Source organism: Arabidopsis thaliana, chromosome 4 (assembly GCF_000001735.4).
Source record: "Arabidopsis thaliana chromosome 4, partial sequence".
Lineage (NCBI taxonomy): Eukaryota > Viridiplantae > Streptophyta > Magnoliopsida > Brassicales > Brassicaceae > Arabidopsis > Arabidopsis thaliana.
Window position 1 is genome coordinate 17,582,023 of NC_003075.7, and position 13,818 is coordinate 17,595,840.

Sequence of the window (13,818 nt, forward strand, 5' to 3'; positions counted from 1 at the left end):
AAACACGGAATGTTAATCAATGTGCCCTAATACTTCCAACATAAAAGTTTGGAAACTAACATTAGATCTTAAATTATTGTTAGATCTTAAATTTCAACTGTGTACAATAAATTAGATCTTAGATTGTGGACTACCCCAAACTCGGGCTTCTCTACTTAGATCTTCTACTAAATATTTGGGCTTCTACAATGGGTTCAATTACTTTCCCTCTCAGGGCTTTTAACTAGTTTCGGCAATTCACAATTGTAAAACTGTTGCAACATGGCTCATTCAGAGATAAAGCCCAATATCAGTATTGGTAAATACACAATTTTATTTTTTACTTCTTTTTACACGAGTTTCTAGAAATGAATAGTTTTTGACATGCAAACAATTAGTCAAATCTCTTGTCGAACAAATTCAGTGCGAAAGCAATGTATACGAATCAATAGATATGCCCAGAAGATAAAATGACAAGTTATCATGAAACGAATTTGAACCAGAATAAGAGGAGCACACACAAATGCTTCGTTAAGCATATATGAACAAAACAAGGCCCCACAAAAGGAATAAAAAATTCCTTGGTATGTGACATATCAGGGAAACCACACTAACTAAAATATTTTTACGACCTTGAACATGTTGAATAATTTTTTTTCCTTTGAAATTTTAAGATATACTGCAAAACATTATGAGTACTTGTATAAGATATATACACAAGAAAAAGAGCATAAAAAAACAAACTACAAAAAAAAAGGATTATATATTAAATGAAGTTATAGATAAATTCATAATGCAATGTCTCCTTTTTTTTTTAGAATGTTTCTATTTGACTTAACAACACCTTAAAATTTTAATAGAATGCAACTTAACCGAACTATTGTGACTCAAATTAAATTTATTTTGGAAACAAAGCTAAAACTTCGAAAGTTACTGGAGAAACGATTGGAAAACAATAAATTAAACAACTTAATATGGCAAAACAATGAAACGTGATTTTAAAAATAAGATTAAAGTAATTGACCAGAAGAGTAAATTAGGCTGAGATGACAAAAACAGCGATTAGAAAAAGACTATAGAAGCGAAGCTGGTTCCTCGCTGTCGCTCCAAGACTAACCACCTCGACTAAAACTACTTCTGGTGGCAATTTTTTAGCATTTTATTTAGATCGTGGTTTTACGTGCATAATGGCTTTTGGCTCAAAGGAAAAAAAAAACACATAAAAATATATTTCGACATGTGCAATCAAATCTTTGACAAAAGAGATTTGCTGATTTGCAATCGCAACGTGAACTATTATATATTACCATGGACCATAATGTATTATACATGAAAGGTTAGTTTTTTTTAATATATCAATAAGATATTAATTAAGATTAACTAAATGTATAAATATCGACCGTTATAGACAGAGTGAAATAACATAGAACTTTTTTTCACAATTTTGACATGAGCTCCATGCGCTCTAAGACAAGCTTTTCTTTTTTTTTTGCTTGTCGTTTATTTTTCTTTTGTTGAAAATGTCTTTTAATGTTATAGTCTCTCCATTTCATTATATGTATAGTTTCAGAAATTTTCACATATATTATATTAAGAAAAGAAAAAATTGGTTTTTGTCCTTACGATTTTTTTCATTGATCAAATACTTAAAATTAACAGAGATAAAACTGAAACAATATTTTAAATTAAAACAACATTTAAAGTGTAACGAAGGAAGTAAAAAATGTTTACCAACTATATTTGTCCTATCTTTCTTAACCAAGCTAGCTTATCTTCACTAATTCAAAGTTGTCACGTTGTCTGTTTGATTTAATACTATTTCGAGTAAAAGCAAAAGTATCTTATGGAAATATCTGCTAATACTCGCAATAAATATATATGGGACAAATGTAAAGAAAGATGTAGTATGGTTTTAAACTTTTAATAATAACAACTATATATATACATATATAGACATTTTTATCATTAAAACCTTTTCACACCATGCAGGATGGTTCCCATTCTAGACCGGTGACCCTATAAATAATATGATAATTTCCTTGACACCATATCACAACCAAATTCCTTAGAGAAAAAGGAAGAGAAAGGTCAAAGATGTTTTACTATGTGATTGTCCTTCCTTTAGCTCTCTTTCTCTTGGCTTACAAATTATTCTTCACCTCCAAAACGAAGCGTTTCAACCTCCCTCCCTCTCCACCTTACTCTCTCCCAATCCTAGGCCACCACAACCTCCTCAAGCCGCCGGTCCACCGTCTCTTCCACCGCCTCTCCAAAACACACGGCCCAATCTTCTCCCTCCAATTTGGCTCCCGCCGTGCCGTCGTAATCTCCTCCTCCTCACTCGCAACACAATGCTTCACAGGCCAAAACGACATCATTCTCTCAAACCGGCCTTGTTTCCTAACCGCTAAATACGTCGCTTACAACTACACAACCGTAGGAACCGCGCCTTATGGCGACCACTGGCGTAACCTCCGCCGCATTTGCTCCCTGGAAATCCTCTCCTCGAACCGTCTCACAAACTTCCTCCACATCCGTAAAGACGAAATCCACCGCATGCTCACGAGACTCTCACGCGACGTCAACAAAGAGATCGAGCTCGAGCCGCTCTTGTCCGATCTAACGTTCAACAACATAGTAAGAATGGTTACAGGGAAGAGATACTACGGCGACGAAGTCCATAACGAAGAAGAGGCAAATGTTTTCAAGAAACTCGTCGCCGATATCAACGACTGTAGCGGCGCGAGACATCCCGGAGATTACTTGCCCTTCATGAAGATGTTCGGAGGGAGCTTTGAGAAGAAAGTGAAAGCTCTTGCGGAAGCCATGGATGAGATCTTGCAGCGTTTGCTTGAAGAATGCAAGAGAGATAAAGATGGTAACACTATGGTTAATCATTTGCTCTCTCTGCAACAAAATGAACCAGAGTATTACACTGACGTCACTATCAAAGGCCTAATGCTGGTAAGATATACGAGTTTATGCAAATTAGTGTTGGTAGTACATATAAGGGATCTAGGGCTGTTCAATTAGTTAGGTTCATTCAGTTTTTTTTTTGGTTTTCAGATCTTCTGTTTTTTTGGTCAACTTCAGATCTTGTGGTTCACAAATATAGAAACCGGTTGGGTTTTAAAAGTTTTATAATTTGGATTTGAAGTTTTTCGCAAAATATATCTTTAATTATTTTTTATATTAGGTAGTTAGCTAGGTACAGCTATGAAATGTAAAACCGAATAGGTCTATTTACTTTTATTCCATTTAGGGGCATCTATTGATTTGATTTAAGATTAGTTTTACAGAATTGGTGGTATCTATAGACCACACCATACCGGAATTGGTCTTGAAAAGTTATTTCTTAGGATTTGGGACCCATGCGGCTGTCTATAGTACGGACAATAATTTATTCTTAAAAAGTAGAAACAATTCTGACTATTCCTAGTTTCCTAATTCCTACTATGTAGAAACTATTCTGACCCATTTTTTCAAAATCGATATATCAATATGGTTTCACATTTATACGGTTCTAGTTTAACAAGATTTGTTAATTATGCGTAAAACAGGGCATGATGATCGCCGGAACAGACACTTCCGCTGTGACGCTGGAGTGGGCGATGTCGAGCTTGCTAAATCATCCCGAGGCTTTGGAAAAAGCAAAACTAGAGATTGACGAGAAAATCGGACAAGAACGTTTGATCGATGAACCAGACATCGCAAACTTGCCTTACCTTCAAAACATAGTGTCGGAAACATTCCGATTATATCCAGCGGCACCGCTTCTAGTACCAAGATCACCAACAGAGGATATTAAAGTCGGAGGATACGATGTGCCACGTGGCACAATGGTGATGGTTAATGCGTGGGCTATACACAGAGATCCAGAGCTCTGGAACGAACCGGAGAAGTTTAAACCAGAGAGGTTTAATGGCGGAGAAGGTGGAGGAAGAGGAGAAGACGTTCATAAGCTGATGCCGTTTGGGAATGGACGGAGATCGTGTCCCGGCGCCGGACTAGGGCAGAAGATCGTGACATTAGCGTTAGGTTCGTTGATCCAATGCTTTGACTGGCAAAAAGTCAACGGCGAAGCAATCGATATGACGGAGACTCCGGGGATGGCAATGCGTAAGAAAATACCTCTATCTGCTTTGTGTCAATCTCGGCCCATTATGAGTAAGCTTCAGGCCCATTTAAAAGGTTAGGTTTGTTTTCTTCTTAAAGTTCTTTTTAGTTTTCTGTTTTCTATGCATGGAGATGTGAGATTTTGCTGCGTTTGTGTAACGAAGGATATTTGTGTAATGCGAACAAATGAAATTCCAATGTTTTGCCCATATGTAATGGTTTATAAGATTTGTTTCTCTTTAATGGTTTCTAAGATAGTTAGCGGGATGATAAAGGTTTGGATTAACAAAACATGTCAGATAAATTTCTACAGCAAGAAGATGAGTATATTATACAAATATAATCAATATATACATAAAATTGATAAACTTCATTTTTTTGTTTTGGCGAGGGACACTCATTTCTCATATTGTGTCACCCAAAAGTCGAAGCTTGTGACATGTCTATTAGAGTTTTTAAGCCCATATATTATAATATGGGCCTAGAGCCTCCATAGATTTTTAAGATCTTTATTGCAAAAATAGATCACTATTTCTGAAATTTAAATTTTGGTCTCATGTTTTAAAATTTATATAAAAACCCCAAACAAAACCTATATTCCAGATTGGCCCTGCTTTTGAGTTCTGATCTCCTCCCATCTACGAGAGTTTTGTTAGAGACAACTTCCCAATTTTGCATTAAAAAATCTGTACATTTTTATCTTAAATGAAAAGATTATATGATTTTTTTTATTAACAATGCCTTAGTTCAGATAAAATATCACATGCAATTACCTGGCATCGGGCCATCACATATTGTGTTGATTACAAGACGATAACACATTTGCCATTAATTTCTTTTAGAGTAGTCAGGAACACAGTAAGCGACTGTTTTCTTATAATATAGTATCTCAGACTCAGACCATGTGGATTTGCTAGAGATTCTCAACAAATCATAAATACTTCTTTTGACTAAAAAAATACTAAAATAGGATAAAAATATCTGATAATATACATTAACTAGTGACATTCTGTGTTTACTACTATTCAAATACGTGTATCATGAGGGTTAGTAATATATCAATTATTTTTTTAAACTAATAAACACAAATATTAAAGAAATATTTTAAGAATTCAAATTTTATTCATTTAATTACAATTACAATGTTGGTAAATAGAAATACATTGGTGTAAAGTATATATATTTATTCAAATTTTATTCATTTAATTATAGAACTCAATCTCCCTCCACCTCCACTCGATCATCCATCTCTTTCCTTCCTCTTCACATATATTTTTAAAAATTTCTTGAACTATGCTTGTTACACTTACAAAGGTAATCTTATATATTTTACCTAAGTATTCCCAGTGTCGAATTCTTCCTTAACGTAATAAACATTATTATTATATTTTTTCAAAATAATTTAAACGATTATAGTAATTTAATTCAGACATAAATAATAATAATAATAATAATAATAATAATAAATCATAGTTCATATGTAATATGCACGTGTGCCTATATACATATTCGTGCATAATTTTGGATTTCCTTATCATGTGCCTAGTTTTGGAGATTGTTTTAATTCGGACTATAGAAATATATAAATCTACATTAATTTAATATGATAAATATTAAATTTTACGTAATATTATGTTAGCAAATATGAAAATAATAAACGTTTATTTGAAAAATTAATCACCCAAAATATTATATTGACACATGTGAAACTATTTTTTCAATACATCATTTTGTGAGTTATAATTCTTTTCGCAGTTGATTAATTTTCCGTATTTGTGAAAGATGATATTCTTGTTTATGAAGGCTTTTTAAAAAAGAATTCTTGTTTGTGAAGTTGATAATCAATATTGGTATTATAATATATGATATAATATATATAATCAACGTCTAAAAAAAAGATGGTACCAATCAAGCAATATATATTCTTTCTTTTTTTGGTTAACGCCAATATATCTTTCATTTATCAAGATCTCTTCACCAACCGAATAAACAAATCATGGTGACTTGGCAATGATTCAATATTATATGTCGGGTTAACTCATGGATCATGTGACTTCTATTATATCTCATTTTCCATAATAATACGGTGATTCCAATAATACGACTAACATGATATCTATATTATAATATATATATATGGATCATTGCAAAGAAGACATACACAACATGCCATATTTTCTCCATTAACAACTGAACATACATCAAATAAACTTGGCTCATTGTTAAAATAGTACTTTTTCTAGCTAGTATTCTATGTTATTTAAATTCGTAATTCACAACAAAAACGAAATATTAATAACATGAAAGCAATTTGAATAATTAACTATGAACTATATATATATTATGCATTTAAAAAAAATATATTAAAACAACCCACCACCGGTGAGTGCTCGGGAAGTTTGTGTACAACAACGGAAAAGGAACAAAATGACCAGAAGAGATTAGCAAGATGGATCAACAGGATAGTCGGTTAAAATCTCCCGATTGGTGTGTTATGCATAATCTAACTACAAAGAAGGATTGAAAGACTCAAAAAAATAAAAATGTCGCTGAATAAGCGTCATGGTGCTTTCCATTCTTCCATCTCGAACACGGACACGATATGTCCCTCTGCTCAATATAAGAACACTCACTCAAACAAAATAAATGCTTACTTAAAAAAGAATTAGTTGAACAAAAAAAAAAAAAAAAAAAAAAAGAATTAGTTGAACCAATATTCGAACTCATCTAGTATACACAATTTATGGCTGAACCTGATCTCTTTTGTCAGCTTGAGTGAGTTTGTGTGAAATCTCATGTTTTTCTCGTTTGATACAAAAAAACATTTAGAGGTAATAATCTGATAGCCAACAAAAAAAAAAAAAAAAAAAAAAAAAAAAAAACTGATATGATACATGTATCCATGTATGGGCTAATCCATGGCTTATGGCGACAACTGGGCCACATGCCTAATGTTGCTGCTAGCGTCGTGGTTAATTGGACCTGACGTGTAACAGGCTTGGCAGGTTTTTTTTTTTTTCAATTTGTGTCAAGCCTGTGTTTTTTTTTTCCAATTTATTAACACCTCGATACAGCAAGCATGTGAATGTGACTTGTTGCCGCCTATTAGCACTACTATCGGAACTTTTCCGGTTTTCCCACACAATATTTTTTTAAACGAAAGTTCCATATCTACCATATCTTTTTGTTTTGCTAAAAAATTCTGATTTGTTTTACCAAATAAAGAGGACTATTAAACTAAAGCTAATAACAACGTAACGGGTTTTCAACACCCGGAACAATCTGGAAAAAAATAAAGAATACCAATTAGAAAGAAGTGGTGGAACCATATCAACCATATGTTACCCTAATAAAAAAATCAGTATTCCTATAAGTTATTCATAATTTTAGGGTTTATCAAAATAAATTATTCATAAAGCTTTTGTCAAGCTTAGGTTTCGGGAACACGTGATTTACGTGTTGCCAGGTAATAATAGCATACAATAATTCAAAGATTTTCAAAGGTAATTTTAATCTAAAGGCTTGAGGGAGTCGTTGATAGTGGGGGTTAGATAATCCTAATGAACCCTTAGTTTCGTGGAGGTTGAGACGTATCTTTATCCTAGATTTCACAGTACGAAAATAATTCAGTTTTCCAGTGGATATTTCATTGTTCACTCTTCTGGTTTTGATATCATGTTCCACAAGTCTTCCGAATACTATACATCACATAGTGATCCAACTATCCAAGAATGATGTATTAACTCTGTAAATTAAGATAACGTTCTTTGTATTTTATATGTCATTTTAAGAAAGTATTTTATATATGATTTGTATTCATTTTAAGAAGTATACGAAGAGAGTTTGATTTTATTTTCCTCGTGACGAAATTTGTTTCTGATAAATTTGAAAGATATGATTTATTTTCTGTCTTGGTAAGGTCAGTTATCACATTAAAGACTAAATAGTAAATTTTATGTTTTTTTGTTTCTGAATTATTTCAGAATTTCTTGTTTTATTCATTTAATATTTAATAATATATGTTAAATGATACTATTACACTTTAGAAAAATGTGCTTATTTCTATCGTACCAAACTTCTCTTTTTTTACCGAACTTGTTACTGTTTGTTTTGTGAACGATTTTTGTTTATAAAAACATTACTCGTTTGTGATAAATTTAACACATTTTTGCATAAAAATGTATCAATCATATACAAATGAAACATTACATTTTTAGTCATTTTTAGTCAATAAGTAGACGTGTGTATCATGATTAGTTGATTTAATCATAATTATGATATTTAAAATAAACATAGTTTAATGTTATTATGTTGGTTTTTAATATTTTTAATTAACGTCAACCTATTTTTTTTTATTTTTTTTTACATATAACTATGTTGTTATGGAAGTCACTATTAATTTAACTGATAAAATATACAATAAAATAGAAAAAACAATAGATTTTAATAAAAGAATAAAAAATTTGAAGATACAAAAACAGTTCCTTTTTCTTAATAAATCAAAATCAAAGAGATAGTGTACTGAAGTGAAGAGCCAGCCACTATACGACATACGTATGTAATTACGTTTTAATAACCTGATGGCAAATAATAATATATTTTCGTCAAAATAAAATGGTCGTATCTCTTTGCTAAAACCAAAATGTCATGATGTGATTACTCAATTTTCTACTATAAATAGATTACCAAATCATTCGATCGGAGACAATCACCAAAGAAAGAAGTACAAAATGTTTAACTATGTGATTATTCTTCCTTTAGCTCTCTTCCTCTTGGCTTACAAATTCTTCTTTACATCTAAAAAGCAGCGTTACTATCTCCCTCCCTCTCCATCTTACTCTCTCCCAATCCTCGGCCACCACCTCCTCATCAAACCGCCGGTTCACCGTCTCTTCCACCGCCTTTCCAATATCCATGGCCCAATCTTCTACCTCCGACTTGGTTCCCGCCGTGCCGTCGTCATATCTTCCTCCTCGCTGGCAAGAGAATGCTTCACAGGTCAAAACGATGTCATTGTATCAAACCGCCCTCGTTTTCTAACCTCCAAATACATTGCTTACAACTACACAACCATCGCAACAACATCTTACGGTGACCACTGGCGTAACCTCCGCCGCATTTGCTCCCTCGAAATCGTCTCCTCAAAACGTCTCGCCAACTTTCTCCACATCCGCAAAGAGGAGATCCAGCGCATGCTAACGAGACTCTCACGTGACGCCCGTGTCGGCAAAGAGGTCGAGCTCGAGTCTATCTTGTACGACCTAACGTTCAACAATATCGTGAGGATGGTTACAGGGAAGATATACTACGGCGACGATGTCAGCGACAAAGAAGAAGCAGAGTTGTTCAAGAAGCTTTTTACTTTCATCACCACTAATAGTGGCGCGAGGCATCCTGGAGAATACTTGCCCTTCATGAAGATATTCGGAGGGAGCTTTGAGAAGGAGGTGAAAGCTGCAGCAAAAGTCATCGATGAAATGTTGCAGCGTCTGCTTGACGAGTGCAAGAGTGATAAAGACGGTAACACTATGGTTAATCACTTGCTCTCTTTGCAACAGGACGACCCTGAGTACTACACTGACATCATTATCAAAGGCTTAATGCTGGTAACGAATCAAAAACATTCATATGTATTTTTAAAACAACGTACCTTCAATAGAATGAACAGCAACATCATTACTATACAAAACCTTAGGCTACAAAGGTAGTTATGTCTCTAAGGATTTTTAAAAATATAAAATTATATTTACTAGTTATACAAAGATTTTTATAAAAGTTGAGCTTCTAATTGGTTTCTTGCTTTTTTTTTTTATGCACTCGATTTTAGGTCTGGTTTATTTGGGTTGAAAAGATAAGTTATTTCCACTATTATTTCAAATTTCAGATACAATGTTTTAGTATAGTTTTAAGGGTATTCGTTTTGGAGCAGTTAAACAAATCTATGATATTTAATGAAATTTGTACGTGTATGTGAGACTAGCATGAATCACGTTTTAAAATCCTCTGTTTTCTCACTTATGATACATGAAACAGGGTATAATGGTTGCCTCATCAGAGACCTCCGCTTTGACAATAGAGTGGGCGATGGCGAGTTTGTTGAACCACCCAAAAGTTTTGGACAAAGTAAAATTAGAGATCGACGAGATAATCGGACAAGACCGTTTGATCGAAGAATCAGACATAGCAAACCTTCCTTACCTCCAAAACGTAGTATCCGAGACACTCCGGCTACATCCAGCAGCGCCGGTTCTTGTGCCAAGATCAACAGCAGAAGACATCAAGATCGGAGGATACGATGTGCCACGTGACACAATGGTAATGGTGAACGCGTGGGCGATACATAGAGATCCAGATCTTTGGACCGAACCGGAGAGGTTTAACCCTGAGAGGTTCAACGGTGGAGAAGGAGAAAAAGATGATGTTCGTATGCTGATAGCGTTTGGAAGCGGACGGAGAATATGTCCCGGTGTTGGACTAGCGCACAAGATTGTGACATTAGCGTTAGGATCGTTAATTCAATGCTTTGATTGGAAAAAGGTGAACGAAAAAGAGATTGATATGAGTGAGGGTCCGGGGATGGCTATGCGTATGATGGTGCCGTTACGAGCCTTGTGTAAGACTCGACCCATAATGAATAAGCTCCCGGCCTACACGAAAGTTTAGTTATGTTTTTGTATTTTTCAATGGAAAAATTGTTACATTATGTTGTGTAACCAAGACTACGAGTGTAATGCGCGAATATATTGAAATAAAATGCTATATTTAGCAAAAATCAACCAATAAAAGTGTGTTTATTTTATTTTAAATCATGATTAACGTCAGCTTTTTCCTGCTATTTTAATGGGGTTATGAATTTTTCTTTCTTCATCCAATCTTTTGGTTGTCGAAATTTTGTTTTCAGAATTGAAAAGACTCACATAATGTAACAAATACAAAAACTAAAAAAAAAATTGATGGATTTTTTTATATGGCTACAAAAGAAGATTGTTGGATACGTAATCGAAAATGACGTTATCCTTCAAGACTTGTTCTTCTTCTTCTCCTCGATTAACACCAAAATCCATCGCCGGAGCAGGAGACGATGCTTCTCAATTCTTCCATCACAAGACAAGTTACAGAGCACACACAACCACACTCTTCTTCATCCTCGTTTCTCTTTCTCTCTTTGGTTTCATCTCTCTTTATTATTCCCCCAACACGATTTATCGAGCTGCCTTCTTTGCCACGACACGCCCAGCTAAATCAAGATTCGTTAGTTACGTGATCAACACTCAAGATTCAAATCATCATCAATTATCCAACGGTTCACGTAGGATCAGAGCCGAAGCTGTTCTCTGGCCAGGATGGGAGATTCTAGTGATCGTTTCACCGGAGGAGAAAGCTAAGCCACCGCCGTTTCCAGGAGAGAATTACATATGTTTTTACCCTAACGGAGAGAAATCCACGGCGAGATTCGCCGCGATTCTCCCTTTCTCAAACCGTGCATCATTCAGATGCAGTCTTCCCGGAATTTATCGCCACCACCATCCAATTCCGACTCCGATCCTCGCCTCTTCGAAAAGGTTCCAACTTTCGCCGGAAACACGTTGGCCTGATCTCCCTCTATGGAATTTCGTCGTTTTCGAAGCCATTTCAACAGAAACCGACGTCGTTCTCTTAGTCAAGGGGCCGAACCGTGGATTAGGTTCCAATAAACCACCGGAGTCGTTTCGGTGTGTGTTTGGTGAGGAGTCCGATACAGCCATTAGAACCGCCGTGACTAGCTCGGTCCAAGAGGTGTTCCGATGTTCATTACCGAACATAACGATCGATACTCCGGTCAAAATCTACCTTGAGGCGGTGGCAACCGGTAAAGAAGAGACAAAGACCGTCCCGTCGGTGGCGTATTATAGCCCCAAGCGCACGTTAGTGGAACCACGTGAGAAATCGCTATTGTGCGCGACGACGATGGTGTACAATGTAGCAAAGTATCTGAGAGAGTGGGTGATGTATCACGCGGCGATCGGAATACAGAGATTCATAATATACGATAACGGTAGCGACGATGAGTTAAACGACGTCGTTAAAGGGCTTAATAGTGAAAAATATGACGTCATCAAAGTTTTATGGATCTGGCCCAAGACCCAAGAGGCTGGGTTCTCCCACGCGGCGGTGTATGGAAACGATACGTGCACCTGGATGATGTATCTTGACGTAGACGAGTTTCTCTTCTCTCCGGCTTGGGATAAACAATCACAACCGTCGGATCAGATGATTAGGTCTCTTCTACCGTCGGATCAGAGCATGATTGGACAAGTGTCGTTTAAATCACACGAGTTTGGACCGTCTAATCAGACAAAGCATCCACGTGGAGGTGTGACACAAGGTTACACGTGTCGACGAGAAGAAGATCAACGGCACAAGTCGATCGTGCGGCTAAGCGCGGTAGAGCACTCGCTTTACACGGCCATCCACCACTTCGGTTTGAAGAGAGAGTACGAGTGGCGCGTGGCGGACACGGAGGAGGGAGTGGTGAACCATTACAAGTACCAAGCGTGGCAAGAGTTCAAGGCCAAGTTTAAACGGCGTGTGTCGGCTTACGTGGTGGATTGGACTAGAGTCTCTAATCCTAAGTCGAGAGATCGAACTCCTGGGTTGGGCTTTAGGCCCGTTGAACCGGAAGGATGGGCTCATAAGTTTTGTGAAGTCGAGGATTTGAGATTGAAGATATTAACCAGAAAATGGTTTGGGTACCCAGTTAAAAACGGTTATAGGATGGCATGGCAGAGATGATTTTTTTTTTTATTAGATGGGTTCTTTTGTTAATAGCATAGTTGTTTTGGTAACAGTTTTTTTTCTGTTTTTGTGAACAGGTTTGAAGTTTTTTGTTAGGTGAAAGTACGGAACTCAAAATAGTTTGAAATGTGACTAGAGTTATTTTTGTCTAGTAATCCCAATGTCCCATTTAAAATATCTGAAATTCGGTTTCAAAATATAATTTTTCTTCGTGATACAAGACAAAAGTAAAGTATAAAAAGGTACATTCAGAGGCCTGGCTACCTTATCTGTAACAATCATTGTATTCTAATCAATGAATGTATTTTATGAGTTCAAAGAAAGAAAGAAAAAAAGAAGATTGGAAACGTACGTACGTATAAGTTTCTGTGATTTGGTGCGATGATAATAGTTTACGTAATTATAAACCTTTTAACCATCTTGGACCTCATCAATAAAATTCAGAAGACAACAACTTCAAAGGATATGAATAGTTGACTAACTGAAAACGTACGATGAAGAAAATGCAAAGCAAACAAAAGAATGTTATCAAGAGCGGTGGAAAAGAAATGCTTTAATGATGTGATTCAACATCAGTACATCACCATACTCGTGTACGCAACTTTAAAAGTTGTCAAAAAAAACAGACATGTGATCAAATATGATTCGCAAATGCATCGTACACATGTGACATGAACAATTATATGACAGAATTTTGTTTTTGTTAGTGACAAATTTTCTTCTTTTTTTTTTCTTTCTGTAGCGGTAGATTCCAATTAGTATGATAAGAAACCACATACATATATATACACCTTTTTTTCACGACCACAAGAAAATATATTATTGTTTCCTTCTTCTGCCTCCAACATTGATATGCTTTCAAAATTCTCTAATATGAGTTGTCTTACTGTTTAGGTGACTTTTGATTCAATAGAATAATTTTCTTTTAAATCAATTTATGAACACCTC

General features: G+C 35.4%; 4 protein-coding genes across 7 annotated transcripts; 3 read left to right on the forward strand and 1 right to left on the reverse strand.

Annotated features, from left to right (window-relative positions):
• Positions 1–1,969: 1,969 nt before the first annotated feature.
• On the forward strand, positions 1,970–4,420 carry CYP81F3 (cytochrome P450, family 81, subfamily F, polypeptide 3). The gene is made up of 2 exons (NM_119903.4): positions 1,970–2,943; positions 3,540–4,420. The coding sequence occupies exons 1-2, from the start codon at positions 2,074–2,076 to the stop codon at positions 4,173–4,175; spliced, it is 1,506 nt and encodes a 501-aa protein (NP_568025.1). The 5' UTR covers positions 1,970–2,073; the 3' UTR covers positions 4,176–4,420.
• Positions 4,421–8,746: 4,326 nt separating this feature from the next.
• AT4G37409 (uncharacterized protein) lies at positions 8,747–10,889 on the reverse strand (the record flags this gene model as incomplete). Of its 4 annotated transcripts, none has more annotated exons than NM_001342437.1 (3): positions 9,343–9,356; positions 9,458–9,549; positions 10,294–10,373. In NM_001342437.1, 3 exons carry the CDS (start codon positions 10,371–10,373, stop codon positions 9,343–9,345), a joined length of 186 nt encoding a protein of 61 aa, NP_001328431.1. The 4 variants fall into 4 exon arrangements, with proteins under 4 accessions (NP_001119131.1, NP_001328431.1, NP_001328430.1 ...); NM_001342436.1 differs by having other exon boundaries at positions 9,458–9,672; NM_001125659.1 differs by having other exon boundaries at positions 8,747–9,672; positions 10,294–10,889.
• Positions 8,750–10,898, forward strand: CYP81F4 (cytochrome P450, family 81, subfamily F, polypeptide 4). Its single transcript, NM_119904.2, has 2 exons — positions 8,750–9,701; positions 10,129–10,898. Exons 1-2 carry the CDS (start codon positions 8,826–8,828, stop codon positions 10,756–10,758), a joined length of 1,506 nt encoding a protein of 501 aa, NP_195457.1. The 5' UTR covers positions 8,750–8,825; the 3' UTR covers positions 10,759–10,898.
• Positions 10,899–10,973: 75 nt separating this feature from the next.
• On the forward strand, positions 10,974–13,126 carry AT4G37420 (glycosyltransferase family protein (DUF23)). The gene has a single exon (NM_119905.2). It carries the CDS (start codon positions 11,101–11,103, stop codon positions 12,865–12,867), a length of 1,767 nt encoding a protein of 588 aa, NP_195458.1. The 5' UTR covers positions 10,974–11,100; the 3' UTR covers positions 12,868–13,126.
• The last annotated feature ends 692 nt before the right edge of the window (positions 13,127–13,818 follow it).

Excerpts from the sequence above, each read along its gene's own strand:
- CYP81F3 (NM_119903.4), top strand. The coding sequence starts at position 2,074 with ATGTTTTACTATGTGATTGTCCTTCCTTTAGCTCTCTTTCTCTTGGCT. Across the intron at positions 2,944-3,539 it reads CTATCAAAGGCCTAATGCTG|GGCATGATGATCGCCGGAAC; the intron begins GTAAGATATACG and ends TGCGTAAAACAG.
- CYP81F4 (NM_119904.2), top strand. The coding sequence starts at position 8,826 with ATGTTTAACTATGTGATTATTCTTCCTTTAGCTCTCTTCCTCTTGGCT. Across the intron at positions 9,702-10,128 it reads TTATCAAAGGCTTAATGCTG|GGTATAATGGTTGCCTCATC; the intron begins GTAACGAATCAA and ends TACATGAAACAG.
- AT4G37420 (NM_119905.2), top strand. The coding sequence starts at position 11,101 with ATGACGTTATCCTTCAAGACTTGTTCTTCTTCTTCTCCTCGATTAACA.